At 46.6% G+C, this 19,704-nt stretch overlaps 1 protein-coding gene across 1 annotated transcript in view; it reads right to left on the reverse strand.

Annotated features, from left to right (window-relative positions):
- The window catches only part of UBAC2 (UBA domain containing 2), a 173,738-nt gene that overhangs the window by 31,785 nt on the left and 122,249 nt on the right, over positions 1–19,704 (reverse strand). The window contains exon 7 of the mRNA XM_004746091.3: positions 10,082–10,324. Within this exon, the coding sequence (XP_004746148.1) occupies positions 10,082–10,324 (243 nt within the window). The remainder of the gene's footprint in view (positions 1–10,081; positions 10,325–19,704) is intronic.

The following is a 19,704-nucleotide window of genomic DNA, read 5'->3' on the forward strand; positions in this document are numbered from 1 at the left end:
AAAAATCACAGTATCACTAATCTGTATTATCATCTCGGACAAGAGTCATTACTCACCGCTCTGGAAATTCCAGGGCTCCCTCTGCGTTATTCACGAAACCACATCTGTCAACCACAGCACCAGGCTGCAGGGTCTGAGCCCGGTGGGTTCCATGAAATTCAAGCCTTCACAAGATGATCAGAAGGATTTTTCCTAAGAAACTCCTGAGTACTCCAATGATCCTTCCTGAGCTAGAATCATTTTCTGGTTTTGAAAACCCACAGGAATGGCTTTTTAGGGGGGCAGGAAAAATTTGTAAAATGATTATCAGGATGATTTTTCTAAAATACCCCTGTTTAGCATTAGGTCTATTTTAGGGGCACATCTCTAAATTCATTTGTGGTTTTAAAAAGTGATTAGTAGTGGCGCCTGGGTGGCTCAGTGGGTTAAGCCTTTGCCTTCGGCTCAGGTCATGGTCCCAGGATCTTGGGATTGAGCCCCACATAGGGCTCTCTGCTCAGCGTGGAGCCTGGTTCCTCCTCTCTCTCTGTCTGCCTCTCCACTTACTTGTGATCTCTGTCTGTCAAATAAATAAATAAAATCTTAAAAAAAAAAAAAGTGATTAGTAAGTGATAAGTTATGAAAAGGACTAAGACTGCTTATAACTTCTATCTCTCCAAAATACTGACTGTGCCCTCATGAGACTGTCCCACACTCTTCTTTCTCATGAAGGCACCAAAGCAGAATGGAAAATAGAAATGATTTTCTCGAGGTCACTTAATGAGTCAGTCTTGGAGATGGATTAGAATTTAGATTGATCCTATCTTTCTCTTCTGAATTTTTGTCAAAAAGGTCAGTATGATCAACTAGCAAAGCACCAAAACCGTAAGAGCTTCTGCAAGGAGGTACAGATTGAGATAAACAGCTTGGCTTTAATTTCACTTGAAAATAGAGCTCTTGCACCTAATTTTCATTTAATTTGCAGATTTTTATCAACTAAGCACTAGTAACTTATTCCGTACCTGAGACTATACTCTTCACACTCATAAAAGAAAAAGTCATAAAAGAACCAGCGCTAACTGGTTAGAGATTGCTTTGTTGACAAGGCAGCACAGCAACTTGGCGAGAATGATTTTTAAATCAAATTGCGCCAAAAAGTGAAAGAGCAAAACTAAAAAGGAAAAGTGCTGAGACGCGTGCCGCGTGCCACGTGCCACGTGCCATCAAGGCTGCCCGGGCTCGTCCAGGCTGAGCACCAGCCCCTCTGCATTCAAGGTGGACCACTTTGCTACACACACACACACACACGCACGCGTGCACACACACGCACACACGTGAAGGTACAGGGATACCGCTTGCAGGGCCCCCCTCAGAATGCACTTCCTGCACAAAGTACTCCTTAGTTCCCAGTGGACAGGCCGGGCGCCTCTCCTGGAAGAGCGCGCCTGACGTTCTGCTCTAATTGTCCTGTTCTCCTCTCAGCTCGGGGAGAGCACGGCTCCTGCTGTGCTGTCTTGTTCACTGTGCTGCTCCCCAGAGCCTGGCGGGACCCTAAATCCACCTTGTGGGAAGTAACTGTTAGTGGAAGTTGTAGTGCTGGTGAGGCCAAGAGGTGACTAAGAAGCCCATCAGAGGCCTAGCCACGGGAAGGGGCAATGCCAGAAAGTCACTCGGTGGGACAGCACCGAGCAGGCAGAGCAGGCAAATCGAGAAAGAACACATTAGTGATTGCCTAGGGCTAGAGGTCTGGGGAGACTGAGCAGTGAGTGCCACTGGGCATCGTTTCTTTTTGGGGTAATAAATTGAGCGTGCTGATGGTTACATAACTCTGTCCATATATTAAAAAATCACTGAGTTGTACACTTACCACACACATTGAAACCTGTGAGCAGTTTTTCTTTTTTAAAGATTTTATCTATTTATTTGACAGAGAAGACAAGTAGGCTGAGAGGCAGGCAGAGAGAGAGGAGGAAGCAGGCTCCCTACTGAGCAGAAAGCCCGGTGTGGGACTCGATCCGAGGATCCTGAGATCATGACCTGAGCCGAAGGCAGAGGCTTAACCCACTGAGCCACCCAGGCGCTCCCCTGTGAGCATTTTAAATACATGAAAAGTATTTTATTAAATTTTTAGAATACTTGATTAATGATAGAACACTCATGATTTGCAGGGCAGATATGACTCATAATAATGTATATGTTAGGTGTTACCTAACAACGGTCGCCGGGGTGGATAAGAGAAACAATTTTCACAGCCACAAAATGTAACTAAGAGAGCGTGAGAGGATCCAGCCCGCTCGGTTCAACTGAACACTGCAAAAATAACTGAACTGCATCTGTAAGTAACAGTGAGCGGACGTAGGCAGCAACATCTTCTTTCCTTGTGGGTCGAACAGACCGCTTACTACTGAACACAGAGCTGACTGTCATCTCGGAAACACTGGGAAGCCCAAAAAAGTGAAGAGGCAATGAAGAAATCAGCACCAACAGACTCCATCGCTTTCGAGACAAAACCCCCCACTTGGCTCACCCCACGCACGGTGCACCCACAGAGGGCTTCACCGGACCTCTGCTTCCAAGGGAAATGGAGATTCTTACAGAAGCACCTTCTGGAAAGTTCAAACACCAAGTTTTCATCGTGGTGTTGAAGATGAAACAACAGAGAAAATGGCGGGCACACAACTAACAGATGATCAGAACCCAGAGAGAATTAAGACTTCTTGGTAAAACTCGCTTGGAAAGCTGCTGGCTACAGAATCTTCTAGAGCAACAGGCCGGCAAAGTTCTTTTTTACCAAAGATCAGGTAGTGAGTGTTTTAGGCTTTGGAGACCAAGAGGCAAAACTGAAGATCCTCTGCAGGTACTCAGAGAACCACGGACAACGCGCAACCCAGTCTTAGCTTTGCGGCCACAGCCTACTGACCCTTGTTCTAGGGGTTACAAGTTTTTAAGAGGAGTGACTATCAGGTTAGCTCCTAAATCAGAACTCTTCTCAAACACCCTGAGGGCCAGAAAACAGACATCCAGTGAGATCATAACAATATTTATAGATCTTTCTGGAATATAAAGTAATTCCGTGTAAATTCTTTTATCCTCATGACAATGCTTAGGTAGACTGTGTACCGATCTCACGGTCAACACAGAGTTGATCCCTTCACTGCAAATTCCTTGCTCCTTCACTTCCATTCTGCTGTTTTTCTACAGTGAAGCGCCGGGGCAAGGTCTTCCCTCACGACCGGCAGAGAGGGCCCCACGAGCCGAGAAGCCGTGGAGACGTGCAGCAAGTCAACGTTCAAATGCTCACGCCTGTGGGGGTTTCAGGGCTGCCCCGGGTGTGCGACCACGCAGACGCCCTGCGAGGCCTGACTGTGGCCCTTAGCTCTCACTCCGTCAGGTGCCCCGCCTCGCCACACACCCTGAGAACACGCAGCCCTCGTCACCTCCCCACTGGCCTTCTTACCCCGGGTCACCTTTTCCACTCATCACTCAGTGATGGCTAAAATAATCCTTCTGAAAAACAAACCTAACCTGCTCCCCTCCTCGAAAGACCTCAGTGACTCATGACTTCTTGCAGAACAAAAGGAAAAACAACTCTTCCTGCAGCCTAAGAGCTGCTTTGTCTGGGCCTCTGCGCTCTCCCCGGCCTCTTCCTTCGGGAAACCTGCACCCCGGCGAAGGCAGTTACTGGTCGCTCCCTCAGCTGTGTCGAGGCCCTCTGCTTCTTCTCCCTGGGTTCCCTGGGCCTGAAACACCTACCTGAATGCTGGCGTATCCAAGGTTGCTCGTAGGCCCGGAGGGGGACCGGGACTCTGGTTCTGCTGCACATAAGCTCCAGCCGGGCCCGGAGCCTGCCCTGCCCGTGAGTCCTCCCCGAGCAGGTGCTGATCTCTTGAGGGCCCGAGCAGTGTCCTTCACGCGCCCAGCGCTACACACTCCAGCAGGACCAAGAGAGACAAAAACAAGCAAAATGCATAGCTCCTGGCTTGCAAGAGCTCACCTGCCCCTCGAAGAGCAGCACAGACCTGTGAGAGGTTATGTAACAGCCAAAGTGGAAAAATGACCCGCAGCTGCCAAGTACCACAGTGACTCCGAGCAGGGCCCAGCCGCGCAGCCAGTGGCTGCCAGGGAGAGGACAGCAGCCACGGCCCGACACTCTGCCCCAGGATGCACAGAGGAGTGGGAGGACCTCGGGTGTGGATGGCGAGGAGAACCAGAAGGAAGGACTGGGGCCCTACCCGTGGCCCTACGCAGTGACCATCACTACGAGTCCTCGAGACAACTGTTCAGGGGCCTGTCGGCAGTACGTACCATGAGCAGGTCCAGAAAGATCACATCGCTGGGCCTCATGAACTTAAATAAGGACACGACACTCCGACCCTACTGGTGCTCTGGCCTCAAGCTCTAGGGGAGGCATGGGGACAGAGTCGTCCCGGCGCTGCCCATCCTTTAAGCCGTGGAAGGTGTACACACTGGGGAGCGTTCTAAGAACGTCTGCCGTCGTACAACATCACAACTAACTTGAAAGACCACAGGTGGCCCCGGAATGAGGCCGAATGGCCTCACTGGAAGCTACGAAGGTCCCTAAGCTTCCAGTCCGCGGACGGCCTCTCCGAGCGGCACTCCCCAAACGCGAACCGGTTCTTGCTGAGCGCAGCATCTTCCCCTCCCTACCATCTCCGCTTCACTCTCACTTGGGGGCGCCGGCACCGGAGTCCGAACACGCACCCTCCTACTCCCCCTCAAACATTCTGTTCTCCCCGGCTGTGGAGCTCGGAGCTCCCCGGGTTTCTGCTTCCCTCCCTGGCACCGCCTCCTTCCTCCTCTGGAAACGTGGGCTCCAGGGGGTCTTTAATGGTCTGTTCCCACGTGTCCTCTCACAGAGGGTATCTGGACACTTCCCAGGCCCCACTATTCCCCTGGACTCAGCTGGCCTCTGTCCACTGAGTCGTTCTGTAAATATTGTACATGTATTTGTCATGAATTTCCCCAACACATGAGTTTCTGGCATGTGCCGAGCATCACCACACACTGGTGTTCCGGAGGAAAAAGTCTCCACCCACCGCAAGACACACTACTGGCAGGGAGAGGGAAGTCAGTCAGAGTAAGGCGCCTGATCATGGTGAGGGCCATGAACGAGACCCCAGGGGCTGGTGAGCTAGAGAGAGGATCAGAGCCGACCGGGAGGCTGCAGCAGGCTTCCCAGAGGAGGTGATGTTTGAATGGAGCCCTGAATGAGCAGGAGTTGGGCAAGCAGACCCTGTGCATGTGCTGGGCGAGTGGGGAGTAGATTGTCTCAGGCAGAGCACAGGGCAGAAGCAAGGGCACGTGGCGAGAGACACCAGGGCTCTGACCCACCCCTGAGCTGAGCGGGGTTAGCACCCGTGGCTAAAACGCAGGAAGGGCTCTGGGTACTAAGTGTTAACTACCTTGAAAGCCACGAAGGGCTTCTGAAGGAGTGTGGTGGAGTGGAACAGTCAGATTTGTGCATCAAAGAGATCACCCTAGGGGAGGACTCGTGGGGCCGAGACAGGAGAGGGAGCTGTGGCCAGACTCAGAGGCAAGCTAAGTGCTGACGAGCTACGGCAGTGGGAGGGAGACGGGGGGTGGGTGGTGATGAAAGCTTTCTACCGCAGGTGAAGCCAGGACCTTCTGGCTTGGGTCTCCGCGCAGGTGATGGTGGTTTTCATTCGGGGAGGGAGTGAGGAGAAGCCATTTTAGCCAAGAAATGGAAGACTTCACGTGCCCATGGAGTGCGAGGGTGGAGATGTCCAGTGGGCAGGGGATGTTTGGGGCTGGAGCCCAGGAGAGAGGGAGTCCGGTCTGTAACCCAGATCTGGTTGCTGGAGCTGACAGCGGGGGAACGGGAGGGACCGGGGGTCACCTGCTGGGATGACAGAGCCTTGAGAAACGACAGGGAGCGAGCAGAGAGGTGCTCAATGAGGAGAATGCCCTGATTTTGGCCACGGCACTCACACAGCTGGATTTAAAGATCGTCTTCTGTCTCCTCCTCCTTGCTCTCTTTCTCCCGTCCACAGTACACACTGCAATAAGACAGATTTTTCTAGAACACTGTCTTGCCTTTACTACCAGCTAAACCACATTTCACAGCCTCCTGTGTCGAAACCCAAATCTGTCGTCAGGTTAAAGCACCCTCTATTACAGGTGCACAATGATTTCCTGTCTCTCACTCGTACCTGGCCCTGCTTCGGCCGGGGGGCCTCCTTGGGGTCCTCCTTTCCAGGACTTCTAATCACTTCCATGCCTGCCCCATTCCTGCTGGTCCTTGGCTTGGGTATCAGCTGCCTCATCTCAGCCCACCCAATCCTGTCTGTCCTCCCACTGAAACCACACGGCAGCGGGTAGCAGGGATGGCGCTCTTCTCGGCTACCTTATGTTCTGGGTGCTCGGGCCAATGATTCCTTGTTCCCGGATGGTCTCTAATTCAAGTATATCCGCCGAGGCTCCCTGAGCTTGATCACAGAGTCTCTGGGGAAAGGACATGTTTTGCACTTCTCTCCTGCCCATGGAATACCCACCAGCCTTGCTCAGAGAGTCAAAGTAATGACCCACCGACTGTGACCCCAGAGCCCAGTGAGGGGCACAGGTGGGTGATGGAGGGCACGGAGCAGCCGCCAGGTGGAGAGATGAACTACGCCAGCACAAGGCAAATGATCTGTGAAGGCACACACTGAGACAACGCTTGAGCATGATACCAGCATGTTTATCTACCAGAAACATCTCCTGCCGAAGAGACAGAATGACTCAGCCCCTGTCGCCAGCCACCCCGTGTGGCACAGGAGGAGTGGACAGGACGGCAGGGATGGCCCCACTTTCGGGCTGGACTGGCTAGCAACAGCAACGGAGACCAGTGCTGAGCCCTCGCATACCACCCCTGCTCAAGGAGAAGCAGCAGCCAGTGCAAGACAGGCTATGCTGGGCCCTTTTCACTCTGGAAGGGACAGTGTTATGAACCAAAAGCTGCCCACCCCCAAATTCCCAGGTTGAAGTTCCTAACCCACCTTGTGACCAGAGCTGGGGACAGGGCCTTTCAGGAGGTAATTAAGGTTAAATGAGATCATAGGGTGGGACCTGAACCCAAGAGGACTGCTGTCCTCCCAAGACGAGACACAAGACATGCGCATTCTGGGAAGGGGCCATGTGAGGCTGGAGCGGGGAAGGCGGTCATCGGCAGGCCCGGGAGAGTCCTCTCCAAAACCGACCCTGCCCGCACGCTGATCTTGGACTTCTGGCCCCCACAACAGGAAGGAAAGAATGTTCTGCTGGTCGGACCTGCTGCTGTGGTCTTCTGCTGTGGCAGCCTGAGAGACGCTAGCGAGGGCAGCAACGCGGCGTCACCGGAGAGGACACGCGCTCTGGTTCTAGGTCCGCTGCCTCTTCTGTCAGCCAGAGCCCCCACCTGGGGGTTACAGAAGCTCGCTCCACCCACCAGACTTCCAGCTAACGTCGTGTCACATCGCAAGGTCACTTACAAGGGGCGCACAGGTGGCACGGACCCCCTCACCCATCACACGGCTCCCCAGTCTGGAGGGGGAGCTCTGCAAGGCTCTGGGGTTCCGCACGCGGCACAAACCCTACATCAGCAACCAGCATCCAGGCACTGCGTGCCCAGCAGGGAGAACACGTGGGTTCTGCGAAGAAGACGGAGGAGGAGCAGTGGCCCTAAGTACCCTCTCAACCAGTGACCTGCTTGGGAATCTGGGCTTCCTGTCCCTGAAACTAGATTCCATGGGCTCAGAGAGCTCGCCGCCCAGGAGGGTAACGCTTCCACTGGGGACAAGATAAGGCCATTACATGTGAAGTGACAGCTGCTGCCCAGTCATTTTGGGCTCTCATGCCGACAGCAGCAGGCCAGGAAAGAAGTCATTTTCATGGCAGGATTAAGTAACTGTAATCCTCCAGAAAAGGCACAAGTAGGGGGACAAAAGTAGGAGGGAAAAACATGTGTGGCATGAGGGTGTCTCCTGGGATGCCCATGCCCTGGTTTTTACGGTAAAGGGACAAGGGCAGCAGACGCAGCCCGAGAGAGGCAAGGTGACGCAGGACTGAGACCTCACAGGGATGACGTTCTGTGTCACCTCACCAGAACTACTACTGCTACTTCTTCCTGCCAATGGTCAAATGGAAAGTAGAAGAGGGACGGGGTGGCCAGGGTGGCCTGGAGAGCAACTTCCCCAGAAGGGGATGAAGTGTGTCCTAATCTTCCTCTTGAAGGTTTCTCCGGAGGCAAGAGCATCACTGGAGTCCTGCAAGAGCTGCTCCAAGAACTTCTGTCAATCAGGAAGATGCCAGCAGCACAAGGGGTGGGTGCTTTGGCCCACCGCCCGGATCCCCTGCCTCCCTAGGACAGAAGTGCTCCACTTTCCTGCCGAGGGGGACTGTTGGCAGCAGAAAGCTCTCCAGGGACACCCCCTGCGGACAGCATGCAACACAGGACAGCCAGTCAGCCCCAGACCTACAGTTTGTACCCAGTGACTGACTTGTGGAGGTTTCAAGTGTCAGCTCTTTGGCCAAATCTAGTGCAGTCTGGAAGGGCTCTCCATGAGGCTGGCTCAGACCCTCTTCATAATTCTTGGATCAGTCTCCCCGTGTCCTTCACCACCACTCCCCCCAAAAGATGCGGATTCCGACAGTGTTCCCTAAGAAACTTGAAGCATGAAGATGTCCCTGGGGATGCCAAGCTAAGCAATATGACCTCTCTGGTTTGCTCACAAGCATGGGCTCCACGAGCTATCTAATGGGGAGTCCTAGGCATCCCGAAGGTACCTCAGTCAATGTATTTCCCCCAGATCTGCTTTTGGCATTGGAGAAATGGTGCTGTCATCAATCCATCCCACTATCGAAGCCAGAAACCTCAGAATCAAACCCTGTCTCTTTCTCTCCCTCACAGCTCTGCCCATTCTACCTGGAAAATATTTATACTCACCATGACTTCAGTTTTTGGACCTGGTCTTTCTGAATTCTCATACTTTTCATTCTTCCTTCTCTTTCCTTGTAGGATCCAGCTCCCCCTCTTGCTACACACAAGGCTCCTTCCATGGCTTATGTTCATCTTGGATATAATTCTCTTAAAGGACTCACTTAGCACCTAGTCAACCCTCTGAAGCTAACTCCATGATCTACACCTCCAGCTCTGAGGGGAGAGATCTGTCCTCCACATTTAAATACATCATAGGTGTCTTTGTTGTATGTTCCAGAGTCATCTCAAGGTCAAATACCTCTGTAGGGAACAACCTTGGTTTTCTTTTTCACCTATAGGCTTAGTCCATTAATAAGGGTATATAAACTCTAGGACCCCTATCTCCAATGGGACACCTGGGATGCCACACTTGATCTCACTTTTCCATACCACCGTGAGGCCTGCAGACCTAGTTCTCACACCCGGTGAAGGCAGGAAGGAAACAGGGAGATGGCGTGAGAGAACAGTATCCTCTGTCATACCCCAGAGGGTAAAGGAGACAGACACAGAGATAAAGAGCTCGGTGTGCTGGATGGCAAAGTGTCAGAGCAAGATCAGTAGGAGGGTTAGGGGTGCCATTAGAGTGTTTGCATACAGCAGTTTTTGTAGATATATGTGCAGTATTTCCTGATACTGATGACGAGGCTAAGAAAACACAGCCTTTGATTGACTGGTTATTCCCCTGAAACTTTCTCATCTTCATAGTCTCTCCCTTTCAACCAAGGAAAATCGAGAAGCTTCACATCTGCCCTTCACTGCAGCGCACATGATAACCAGCATTTTTAACAGGAACACACTGTGGCTTTTACAAGATTATAAGGACAGATAAATATCATGTCTTGTTAACTAGGTTGGTGTTTCTCTAAGAAATTATGTTTATCTAATAGGAGTGGAATAAGAATGCCCAGTTTGACCAGTCTTTTCAGCTGCAAATTTTTTTTACTTAAAAAACCAAAAAACCCAAAGTGCTAAGAAAACCACTAACAGAGACCTACATCCTATGTGGAAACGTCAAGTTCTCCAGGCTGCCATACGCAGGAGGGACGCGTCCTCTCGGCCGCACGGTAAGCCGCAGAGGTGAAGTGTGCCGAGCACTTGGGCCTTTCCAGTCTGTCTGTCACTGCTTACCTGCTGTCTCTGTCGTCTCACTTGTGCAAACTGAGAGAGCGTCAGCTGCCGGTCAAGCCGTTCCATCCTCTGCTGTCTCTGGATGTCGACGGTGGCCCCCATCCCAATCCGGGCTTCGGTGGCGGGTTCTGGAGATGAGAAGATGGGCTCCAGCGTCCAAGAAAAGAACTTTGCCATCCATATGGGAATGCAGAGCGCCTGGTGGAGCCGGAATACTTTGCTGTGGTAGCAGAGGCCCGATGCCTGAAAGAAGGAGGTCCCAATGGGATGGTTTCCCCGTAACCGCGTTCGAGAACATACTAACACAGAAATCAGGAAGACCACAAAATACATCCCAGGCTATGCTTCCTTCATTCTAGCAGTGCTGGGTGGTAGACACCACTCCTATCAGGTGCACAGCAGTAAGCAGGACAAGTAAACAAGAACTTAGTTTACTCACTAAACAAATTTGTTTTTATAAAGCTGGAAGAGACAACAAAATCCTAACCGCTTCGCACTCAAAGAACTGGCCAAGTATTTAAAAAACAATGTTTTCTTTAACAAAAAAAGCCATACAAGATCTGATTACTGAAACACTTTCACACTGTACTACCTCTGTGGTTACTCTTACTGGCAGATGGCCATCAGAGAGATACTGGCAGAAAACAACTTTAGGGATGCCTGAGTGGCTCAGAGGGTTGAGCGTCTGCCTTTGGTTCAGGTCATGATCCCAGGGCCCCGGGATCGAGTCCTACATTGGGCTTCCTGCTTTTCCCTCTGCCTGTCAATCCCCCTGCTTGTGCTCTCTCTTTTTCTTGCTGACAAATAAATAAAATCTTAAAAAAAAAAAAAAAAAACCTTTAATGGCCAATGATGTAATCCTTATATAATAAATTTATCAGAAAATAGAGACAGTTTATAATTTACATAGTGTTCTGATACATTTTTCAAGTAATGATTTTTCTAGTTTTAAAATCCTTGCCAATAGTAATTCACAATTCTATTTACAAACAAGCCTATTTTTTTTTTCATCTTTAAGGTAATTTATATGGTATGAGACATCTTTTTTTTTTTTTAAAGAATTTATTTTATTCATTTGACAGAGAGAGATCACAAGTAGGCAGAGAGGCAGAGAGAGAGAGGAGGAAGCAGGCTCCCTGCTGAGCAGAGAGCCCGATGCGGGACTCGATCCCAGGACCCTGAGATCATGACCTGAGCCGAAGGCAGCGGCTTAACCCACTGAGCCACCCAGGCGCCCTGGTATGAGACATCTAAAGACTGGTTTTCTATGTTAAAGGGGGTTTGGCTATTCTTTTGTAAAAAAATCTTTACTTTTGTGAATCTGATTCTTAGGATAAATTATTCATAGCAAATTAGAACATATTTGACAATGTGCTAATAGGAGGAAAGTACACTTTAATGTTTTAATAAAATTTAAATCAATTAATGAGGCAAGACTTTGTTGAGCACTGTTCCGGGCACTCGGCGGAGAGTGGAGGACTAGAGCGACAAGGCCCTGTTCTTGTACGGCGAACAGCGGTCAGTATGGCGAATACAGAGTGAGACAGCAAACACATAAAACAATTCCAGATAAGTTCTGTGAAGGAAACAAAATAAAGTGGCCTGGAGCAGGGACTGTCTGTAGGTCAGTGCGAGGGAAGCTTTGGAGGAAGTGACATTTGAGCAAAGCTCTTCAGGATAATGGGGTGCCAGCGACCTGAAGACGTGGGAAGAACATCTCGGGCAGCGCAAACAGAAATGCGACGCAGCAGTGGGCCAGGGAGCATCTAGGAGAGATCCGGGCGGGGACCTGGACCTCCAGGAAAAGCTCAGCAGAGGTAAGGATCTGGGCGTCTGGGGCACTGACTGCAGTTCAAGCAATGGGACTAGGTAAGAGCAAGGGTGCGGACAAACAACAGAAGGGAGAACTTCAGATTCAAGCCAGCAATTTTCTGTGTGTGGACAGGGTTGGAGAAGCCAGTGGAGCCATCTGGCAGCCCACCAGGGGACAGGCAGCAAAGGCTTAGCGTCCGCAAGCACAGAGAACATCTCAGACTGGGGGCAGCCACTATGAACCACACAGCTCCATGGTCAACCAGGCCAGGGAGTAAAATGACCCCCAGATCTGGGAAAAACGGAAGCCTTTGATGACCTGGTAAGTACAGTTTCAGTGCTGTGGTAGGAGTGAGACACAGACTAGTGCAGAGGGAAGAGTGAGGCAGAGGAGTTTTGGTTTCAAATAATTTCTATGTCACTTCTCTCAAAACCGGTACAGAAGAACAAAGAAAATGAAAACAGAAACAAATTCCACATTCAATGAAACTAGAAAGCATCTGTAATCCTGAACCACACTAACAAAATGGGAAATACTGAGTATTTAGAAACCATTTGGCGCAGGGGAAGAAAGGTAAATCCAAGTGCTGGCAAGGTCCCTGAGAGCTTAGACAGGCTCAGGGATTAGAGGCACCAGAAACGCAGAAGGCAGAGCGATGGGAGGGCCTGTCTCCAGAGGAAGCAACCCCAATTCCTGCCCAACCCAGCATCGCCCATACCTACCCTCTCTCCTCCAGGGAGAAGGTAAAAGTTCTGCAGGGCATGAACCAACGAGGTTCCTGAAGTGGGCAGAGCCGGCTCCGAAGGGAGGCCTGGGGCTCTGCCCCCAAGATTCCGCCCAGACCAAGGTCTCACAGAGTGAGGTCTCATATAGCTTCCAGAAGAAGACAGCGGAGGGAATACGGACAGAGTGGGACTGTGCTTCAAGAGATAACAGTTAAGATTTCTTCACAATTAATAAAGACAAAAATCCCAGATCAATAATGCAAGAGTCCCAAGAAGGATAACAAAATGGAATTTATATCTAGATGCACTGCTGTGAAACAGAGAGGCCCTTGAAAGTTACCAGAGATAAAACAGACAGCCTAGAGAGGAAAAAGCATTAACTATCTGCAGAATAGCAAACTGTTAAAAAGAAAGTTTTGAAACTATAAAAAAAAGGGCACACTAAAGAAAATCCTAGTAATAAATAAAGGCATCACATCCATGAATGGGAAGATGTAAAACTATCAATATACAAATTTCCACCAAATCAAGATACAAAGTCAATTTAATTCAAAATAAAATCTTAACAGCTTTTTGTTGTTGGAACTTAAGTGCCAACTCTAAAATGCACTGCATTTGGAATATTTAAAGTTTAAGTTTTAAAAACATAATGTTGGGAGAAAGCCACCAGACAAAAAGTATATTATATGATTCCATTTTTATAAGTGGATCGATCTGAACGATCTATCTCCAGTAGGAAGACCACGGAGCGAAGCATGAGGGTGACCGACCGTCCATCCTGCGAGACCCGGGAGGGAGGGGCGCTCCGAGGCTGGCAGCACTCTGCCCTGTGTGGCGTTTTATGGGTGTGTCCACTTTCCAGTGTTTGGTTTCATGACATTTCTAGTTTACAAACACCTGGGTGTGTTATATATACACAATAAGAAGATTTAAAAAAAAAAAATAAAGGAGGGCACCTGGGTGGCTCAGTGGGTTAATAAAGCCTCTGCCTTCAGCTCGGGTCATGATCCCAGGGTCCTGGGATGGAGCCCCACATCGGGCTCTCTGCTCTGCAGGGAGTCTGCTTCCTCCTCTCTCTCCCTGCCTCTCTGCCTACTTGCGATCTCTGTCTGTCAAATGAATAAAATCTAAAAAAAAAAAAAAAAAAAAAAGGATCCATAATGGCCAATGTAATGATAATAAGGCTTATCAGGTTTCAGGATATGATATAAAGTTTGAGTATAACAGTGTAGTTTCTATGTAGAGCTACTCGAAGTGACCTAAAGACCAAGTGCATAGAAAGAGGCTGCAGGGGACAAGAGCACGTGGTAAGTCAGAGGGAAATCTACAGAAGGCTGCAGAACAGACCCTCCTTCCCATCATGTGTAAACTCCCAACGGATTAAGGAAATAACTCACTGAACTTTAAATCTTTCTGCACAAAATACAGAAGGCACATCTTTTTGACACTGGGATGGGAAGGATTTTTTTTTTTTAAGATTTTATTTATTTATTTGACAGAGAGAGATCATAAGCAGGCAGAGAGGCAGACAGAAAGAGAGGGGGCAGCAGGCTCTGCACCGAACAGAGAGCCCCATGTGGGCTCGATCCCAGGACCCGAGATCATGACCTGAGCTGAAGGCAGAGGCCTAATCCACTGAGCCACCCAGGTGCTACAGGATTTTTAAACCAGACCAGAAAGTACAAACTATAAAAGAAAATATACATTTACTTACTTTATAATTTAAAATCTACAAGTATGCCACAAATTACCCTAAGTGAAGTCAAAGGACAAGTAAGAGCCTAGAGAAGGTCCTTAGAATCCTTGCAGGCAACAGGGCAATGTTCAAGATGCACAAGGAAACTATACATTTATCAGAGCGAGACAATCAAGCCAACTTAAAAAGCAGGTGAAAAGGCCATTTCAGAAGAGGAAATTCAAAAGGCCAACAAACACATGAAAAGATTTTTATTCTCATTTGTTTTTAGGGAAATGCAATGTTAAATATAGGAATAGAAAAAAAAGGGAAAATCTGCAATCCAGTTTGGGTGAGGACGAGAACAGAGAACCCTCCCAGTCCTGAGGGAAAAGTCCAAGTGTAAAGTGGTCGGAGCTCCACGGAGAGCCATCCAACCATCCGACAACGCCGGTGCAGGGCTGACGCCCCGCTTTTGGGTATCTTCAACTGCACAGAGCTGACTGTAACAGCTAGGATACGGAAACAAAGTGTCCCCAGACAGGAATGCCTGAGGGCTGGCTCATTCATCCAAGGGAACACTAAGCCGCAGTTCAAATAAATTCAGTGTACATGTGTTAAGGTATTTTTAAATTTATCATATACCATGTCCATCTTTTTACAAGATTCACAAACACAAGATAATAGTATATACTATTTATGGGCACAAACTTATGTAGTAAGTACAGAACCATGGATTTTTTTTTCCCCCTACAGCAGGATGAAGGAAACAAGAGGTGCCGGGGGTAGCAATACCCATGTATTTGTGCATGTGTGTGTATAATCTTTTTTAAACAAAGAAAGCGGGAATAATTATGGCAAAAACATATAACAGATTGGAAGCAAGGAATTGGAAATTCCTTTTCTGAAGATCTGAGTAGGAAGGAAAACAGAAAATTGTACTGGTTTTGCTTAAGACAGCAGAATGTTATCAACTTATGAAAACAACTGATCAAAACAGAACTGCGAGATCTGAATTAAGTATAAAAATTAAAATTTTTGGTCTTTAATTTCAAAGCCTCAACCATGATTGTGAATATGTCCACTTCTCCCTTTAAGTTCCCTTTTAACTTCTTGTACGCGGTCAAACACTGTTAGTAGGCATGCATATACTAATAACTAACCCTTTTATCATAACAAAGTATCCCTCTTTGTTTTAGGATTACTCATATAGAAATCTGCTTTGTCTGATATTAATGTGGCCATGTCAGCTTTCTGTTTCCATGGTGTATTTCTTTATCTTTTGACTTTCAACTATGTGTGTCTGTGTTTAAAGTTTGTCTTATAGATTGCATAGGGCAGTTTCTGGCTTTTAATTCCAGACTGATGATCTCCACCTTTTGTTTGTTTAGCTCTTCCGACTTAGTGGGCTTACTTTGGTATAGATGGATTTTGCTCTTTGGTTTCTATTGGTCTCATCTGGGTTTTTTTGTTCTTTGTTCCTCCTTTCCTATTTTCTTTTGCGTTAAGCCAATAGTTTTAGTATTTCAATGTGTTTATTGGGTTTTGTTTTGTTTTTAGCAATACCTCACAGAATATTTTTCTTGTGTTTGCTCTAGGGATTACAATATCTATCTTTAACTCACCACATATGCTTAGAGTTAATACTGAATTATTTCAAGTAAAATATAGGAAACTTGCAAGAATACAATCTCACTTAACCACCACTGCAAACCAATGCTACTTTGTATATTATACCTATATACTTGTAAACCTAGCACTTTGGTGTTATTTTTGTTTTACATAATCATATACCTTTTAAAGAAATGAGGAAAATATAATGAAAATGCATAGTTGTTGCCTCTACTTAGCGAGTTCATAGGTTCTTTCAAGAATCGACGAAAGCTAAAGATTTTCAGTCTCCTGCCACGTTTACTCCTGTCGCCCACCATCATGTATACACTCAGCAAAATCATGTATTCAGTGAACAATTAGGATAATTTTATAACTCTGGCAATAAACAAATATAATACTGCAAATTCTGGCAGGGGTAAAATAGGGCTTTTATGCTCATCTGCTTGAAAGTCATCCCAGGGGTTTGCCTCCTATTTGAATGTGTGCTTTGGACAAGGAAGAACTGTGGTTGGTTTGATCTGGTTTGGCTTCTTTCTGCATCTACAACAGCTTCTGGCACACAGTAAACAGAGCTCAGTAAGTGTTTCCTGCGAAAATGGAAAATAAATAAATGTTCTAAAAAATACATTATTTTAGATTCTTTCAAGGGAAACTGGGAAGTTACCAACAGACACATTTTTGGTGCTAAGTTTATACTTTCCCATATGACACAAAGGTAGAGTTCATCTGTGTATGCCTCCAGTGCACCAGCATGACCTCAAGTTGTCAACTAATTAAAGTGCTCTTCATAAATGTTAGGTACTCATAATGGATTAAAATATGAAGAGCTTAGACAGTTTAGTTTCCTTAAATATTTGATAATCATCACCTTATCCTATGACAAGAGGGGATAACAATGACTGCATTAAATTCTCCCTGAGTTATACACCTCATTACCACCAAGAGCTTTGAGAGAGTATTACTTATTATTATGCTACCTTAATTTACACATTACTTTTAACTTTAATTTTCATAATCTCAGAAACCTTTCATGTACTGGGACTTCTGAATGAGAGTTTTCTCGAAATCCCCAGTTTGTGAAAAAACAGGCATTAAAAATAAACCATATGTTCAAATTTGCCTGTCAAGAGGCTGGGGGAAACACTAGGGGAGGGGTTCCTGTGGCCTTCAGAGCGGGAAGCCCAAGGTCAAGCTGATAGGCCCAATGACAGGGGACAAAGCAGCAGCAGTGGTCTTGGGAAGACCAGGCATGAGATCCAGGATGACCAGATACACATGCCACTGTGTGTGGGAAGGCCTGCTAGAGCCAGAATGAGAGCATTCAAGTAGCAGGAATCAGGAACCCTGGCCCAGGAAAGGAAACCCAGAGATCAAGAGAGCAGAGAGCACTCTAGGCCACCTGCAGTGGCAAGCCCACCCCAAAGAGCCGGGCCACAGCCCTGGGTAAGTGCTAGGAGCTCCCCCTAAGCCAAAGAAGCTGTTACCTCATAAATGTGAGAATGTAAAACAACAGGAAATTGTTTCTTTAGGCCATTAACAAACATGGATGTCAATTACACACTTATTATGATTTTTCAGATTATTAATCCTTTTAGAAAGGGAATAAAGAAATAACACTCAGAGGGCAAATAAAGAATTTAACTGGCTACGTAGAAAAGAGGCGAAACCCTCTTGCTTACACAGAGTAAACCTCAAGCGGCCTCTGGTCCTGCTTAGTATAAGCATGTAACCACAGCAAGGTTCACATCTTCAGGAAGATGAGAAACCATGACCGGGCAATGACACCCAGGTGTTTGACGATCTCTTTCTGCAGGCAAGTGTGGCTGAACAAAAACCCCCACAGCACACTGCACTGCCAGGGTCCTGGAAACCACGGTCTCTGACATCCCGAAACCTATCACCTGACAGGACAGCAGAGTAAACACAAAGGAGCCGCTCTCTTGGGGAGAAAGTGCGGCCTCTGCAAAATGGGACTGAGCCGAGGGAGCAAACATCCCTTCGCACCCAGACCCCATTAGACAGACTCTGTATGTACTCAAGTCCTGACGAAACCAGACTGAGGCTTTTCATCCAACCTTTATTCTTCCAATACATACTTGCTTACCATTTATTATGTGCCAGGCTGTGTTGTAAATGCTGGGATAGAGCAGGGAGCAAAACAAAACTGTTGCTCTAAACGGACCTTACATTTATATATTCCTTTTCTTCACTAAAGTTGCTAAAGAAAGAAAGAAGAAACTTTGGAATTATTTTTCTTTTTTCACCCAGAGAATATGTATGCAAATTAGAGATGCCTGAAGTTATTTCTGCCATTGGTGATTAATTACAAAATGATTATTCTTCCCATAACAGACAGAATCATGTGGCTTTAGCACTCATCAAAAGAGTCTTACAAAAGACAATCTTGTTCTTTGTCAAGTACAAAAATGATTCAGATGAACTTCCTATAGCTCTCATCTTTTACTATCATTTTGAAGTATCTAATTAAAGCACTGGATATCTAGATTCTTGGGAGGTTACACTGGAATAAGGACAGAATTAATTAGACTGATCACAGACTATTTGTTAGGAGGCTGCTCTAAATTCTTCCTTTTGGAAAATCATGTATCAGGATTATCAGGTTAAATGTTCAAAGCAGAAAACCACAAATAACAATGGCTTAAGTACAACAGAAGTTTATTCTCCCTCATGTTATAAAAGCTCTAACCATCTTAGCTGCATTCCAGGCAGCAAAGGGAAGAAAATGCGGAAGGACAGAAGGACAAAAAGGCTACTTTAAGGAGGCTTCCCAGAAGTCCCACCAATATGTGGGTTTACAGCTCACTGGACAGGATGCCAGGATTTAGTGTGATGGCTATACCCGGATGCAAAGGAAGTGTGATCGTCCAGCTGGAGGTACTCCTGCCCCAAATAAGATGAAAGTTCTGCTACTAAGGAAAAGATACATGAGGAGACAGCTAGAGTTTTTAGCACATGGAAAAAACCTCAATCAGGTCTGTAAATCTAAATACTTTTTAGTGTTCCTTTTAACAAGGAGACCATCCTCCTTTAAAATGATACTCATTTTCATAAACTGATTCAAGAAACCAAAATTAAAGAGAAAACAGGCTTATGTTGAAACTAGTTTCTTACATTGATATAAAAATAATAAACTACAAATGAATATAAAAATGTAGAATGATTAATGCATTTATAGACTCAAAGGTGAAAAACTCAGTGCTTTCTAAGGCGAGAACAAGACAAGGATATCCAGTTGTATTTAACACTGTATTTAGAGGTCTTAGCTAGTGCCATAAGGAAAAAAAAATAGGCACAGAATAAAAGAATAAAATATATAAACAAAACATATTCCCTGAGAACATGATCATGCATGTAGAAAACCCTAAGAAATCCACAAAAGAAGCTACCAAGAATTATAAACAAAGATAGCAAGACTTCAGGACACAGAAACAATATACATAAAATTAACTGTGTTTCTATACACCAGCAACAAGCAACTGGAATAAAAATTATAAAAACAACTCCATTTAAAATACTATCAAAACCCACAAATATTGAGGAATATATTTAATAAAAGAAATGCAAGGCCTATACACTGAAAACTTAAAACCTATAAAGGGGAATTAAAGATTTGCTAAATAAATGTGAAAATATACCATGTTCATGGATTGGAAGACTCAGTATTATTAAAATGCTTATGTTAGTTATCTATTACTGAATAACAAACTACTCAAAACTCAGTGGCTTAAAACAATAAGCACTAGTTATACACACAGTTTATAAAAAAGGTCAGAAT

The sequence above is a fragment of the Mustela putorius genome, unplaced genomic scaffold, assembly GCF_011764305.1.
Source record: "Mustela putorius furo isolate JIRA1106 unplaced genomic scaffold, ASM1176430v1.1 tig00000551_pilon_pilon_pilon, whole genome shotgun sequence".
Lineage (NCBI taxonomy): Eukaryota > Metazoa > Chordata > Mammalia > Carnivora > Mustelidae > Mustela > Mustela putorius.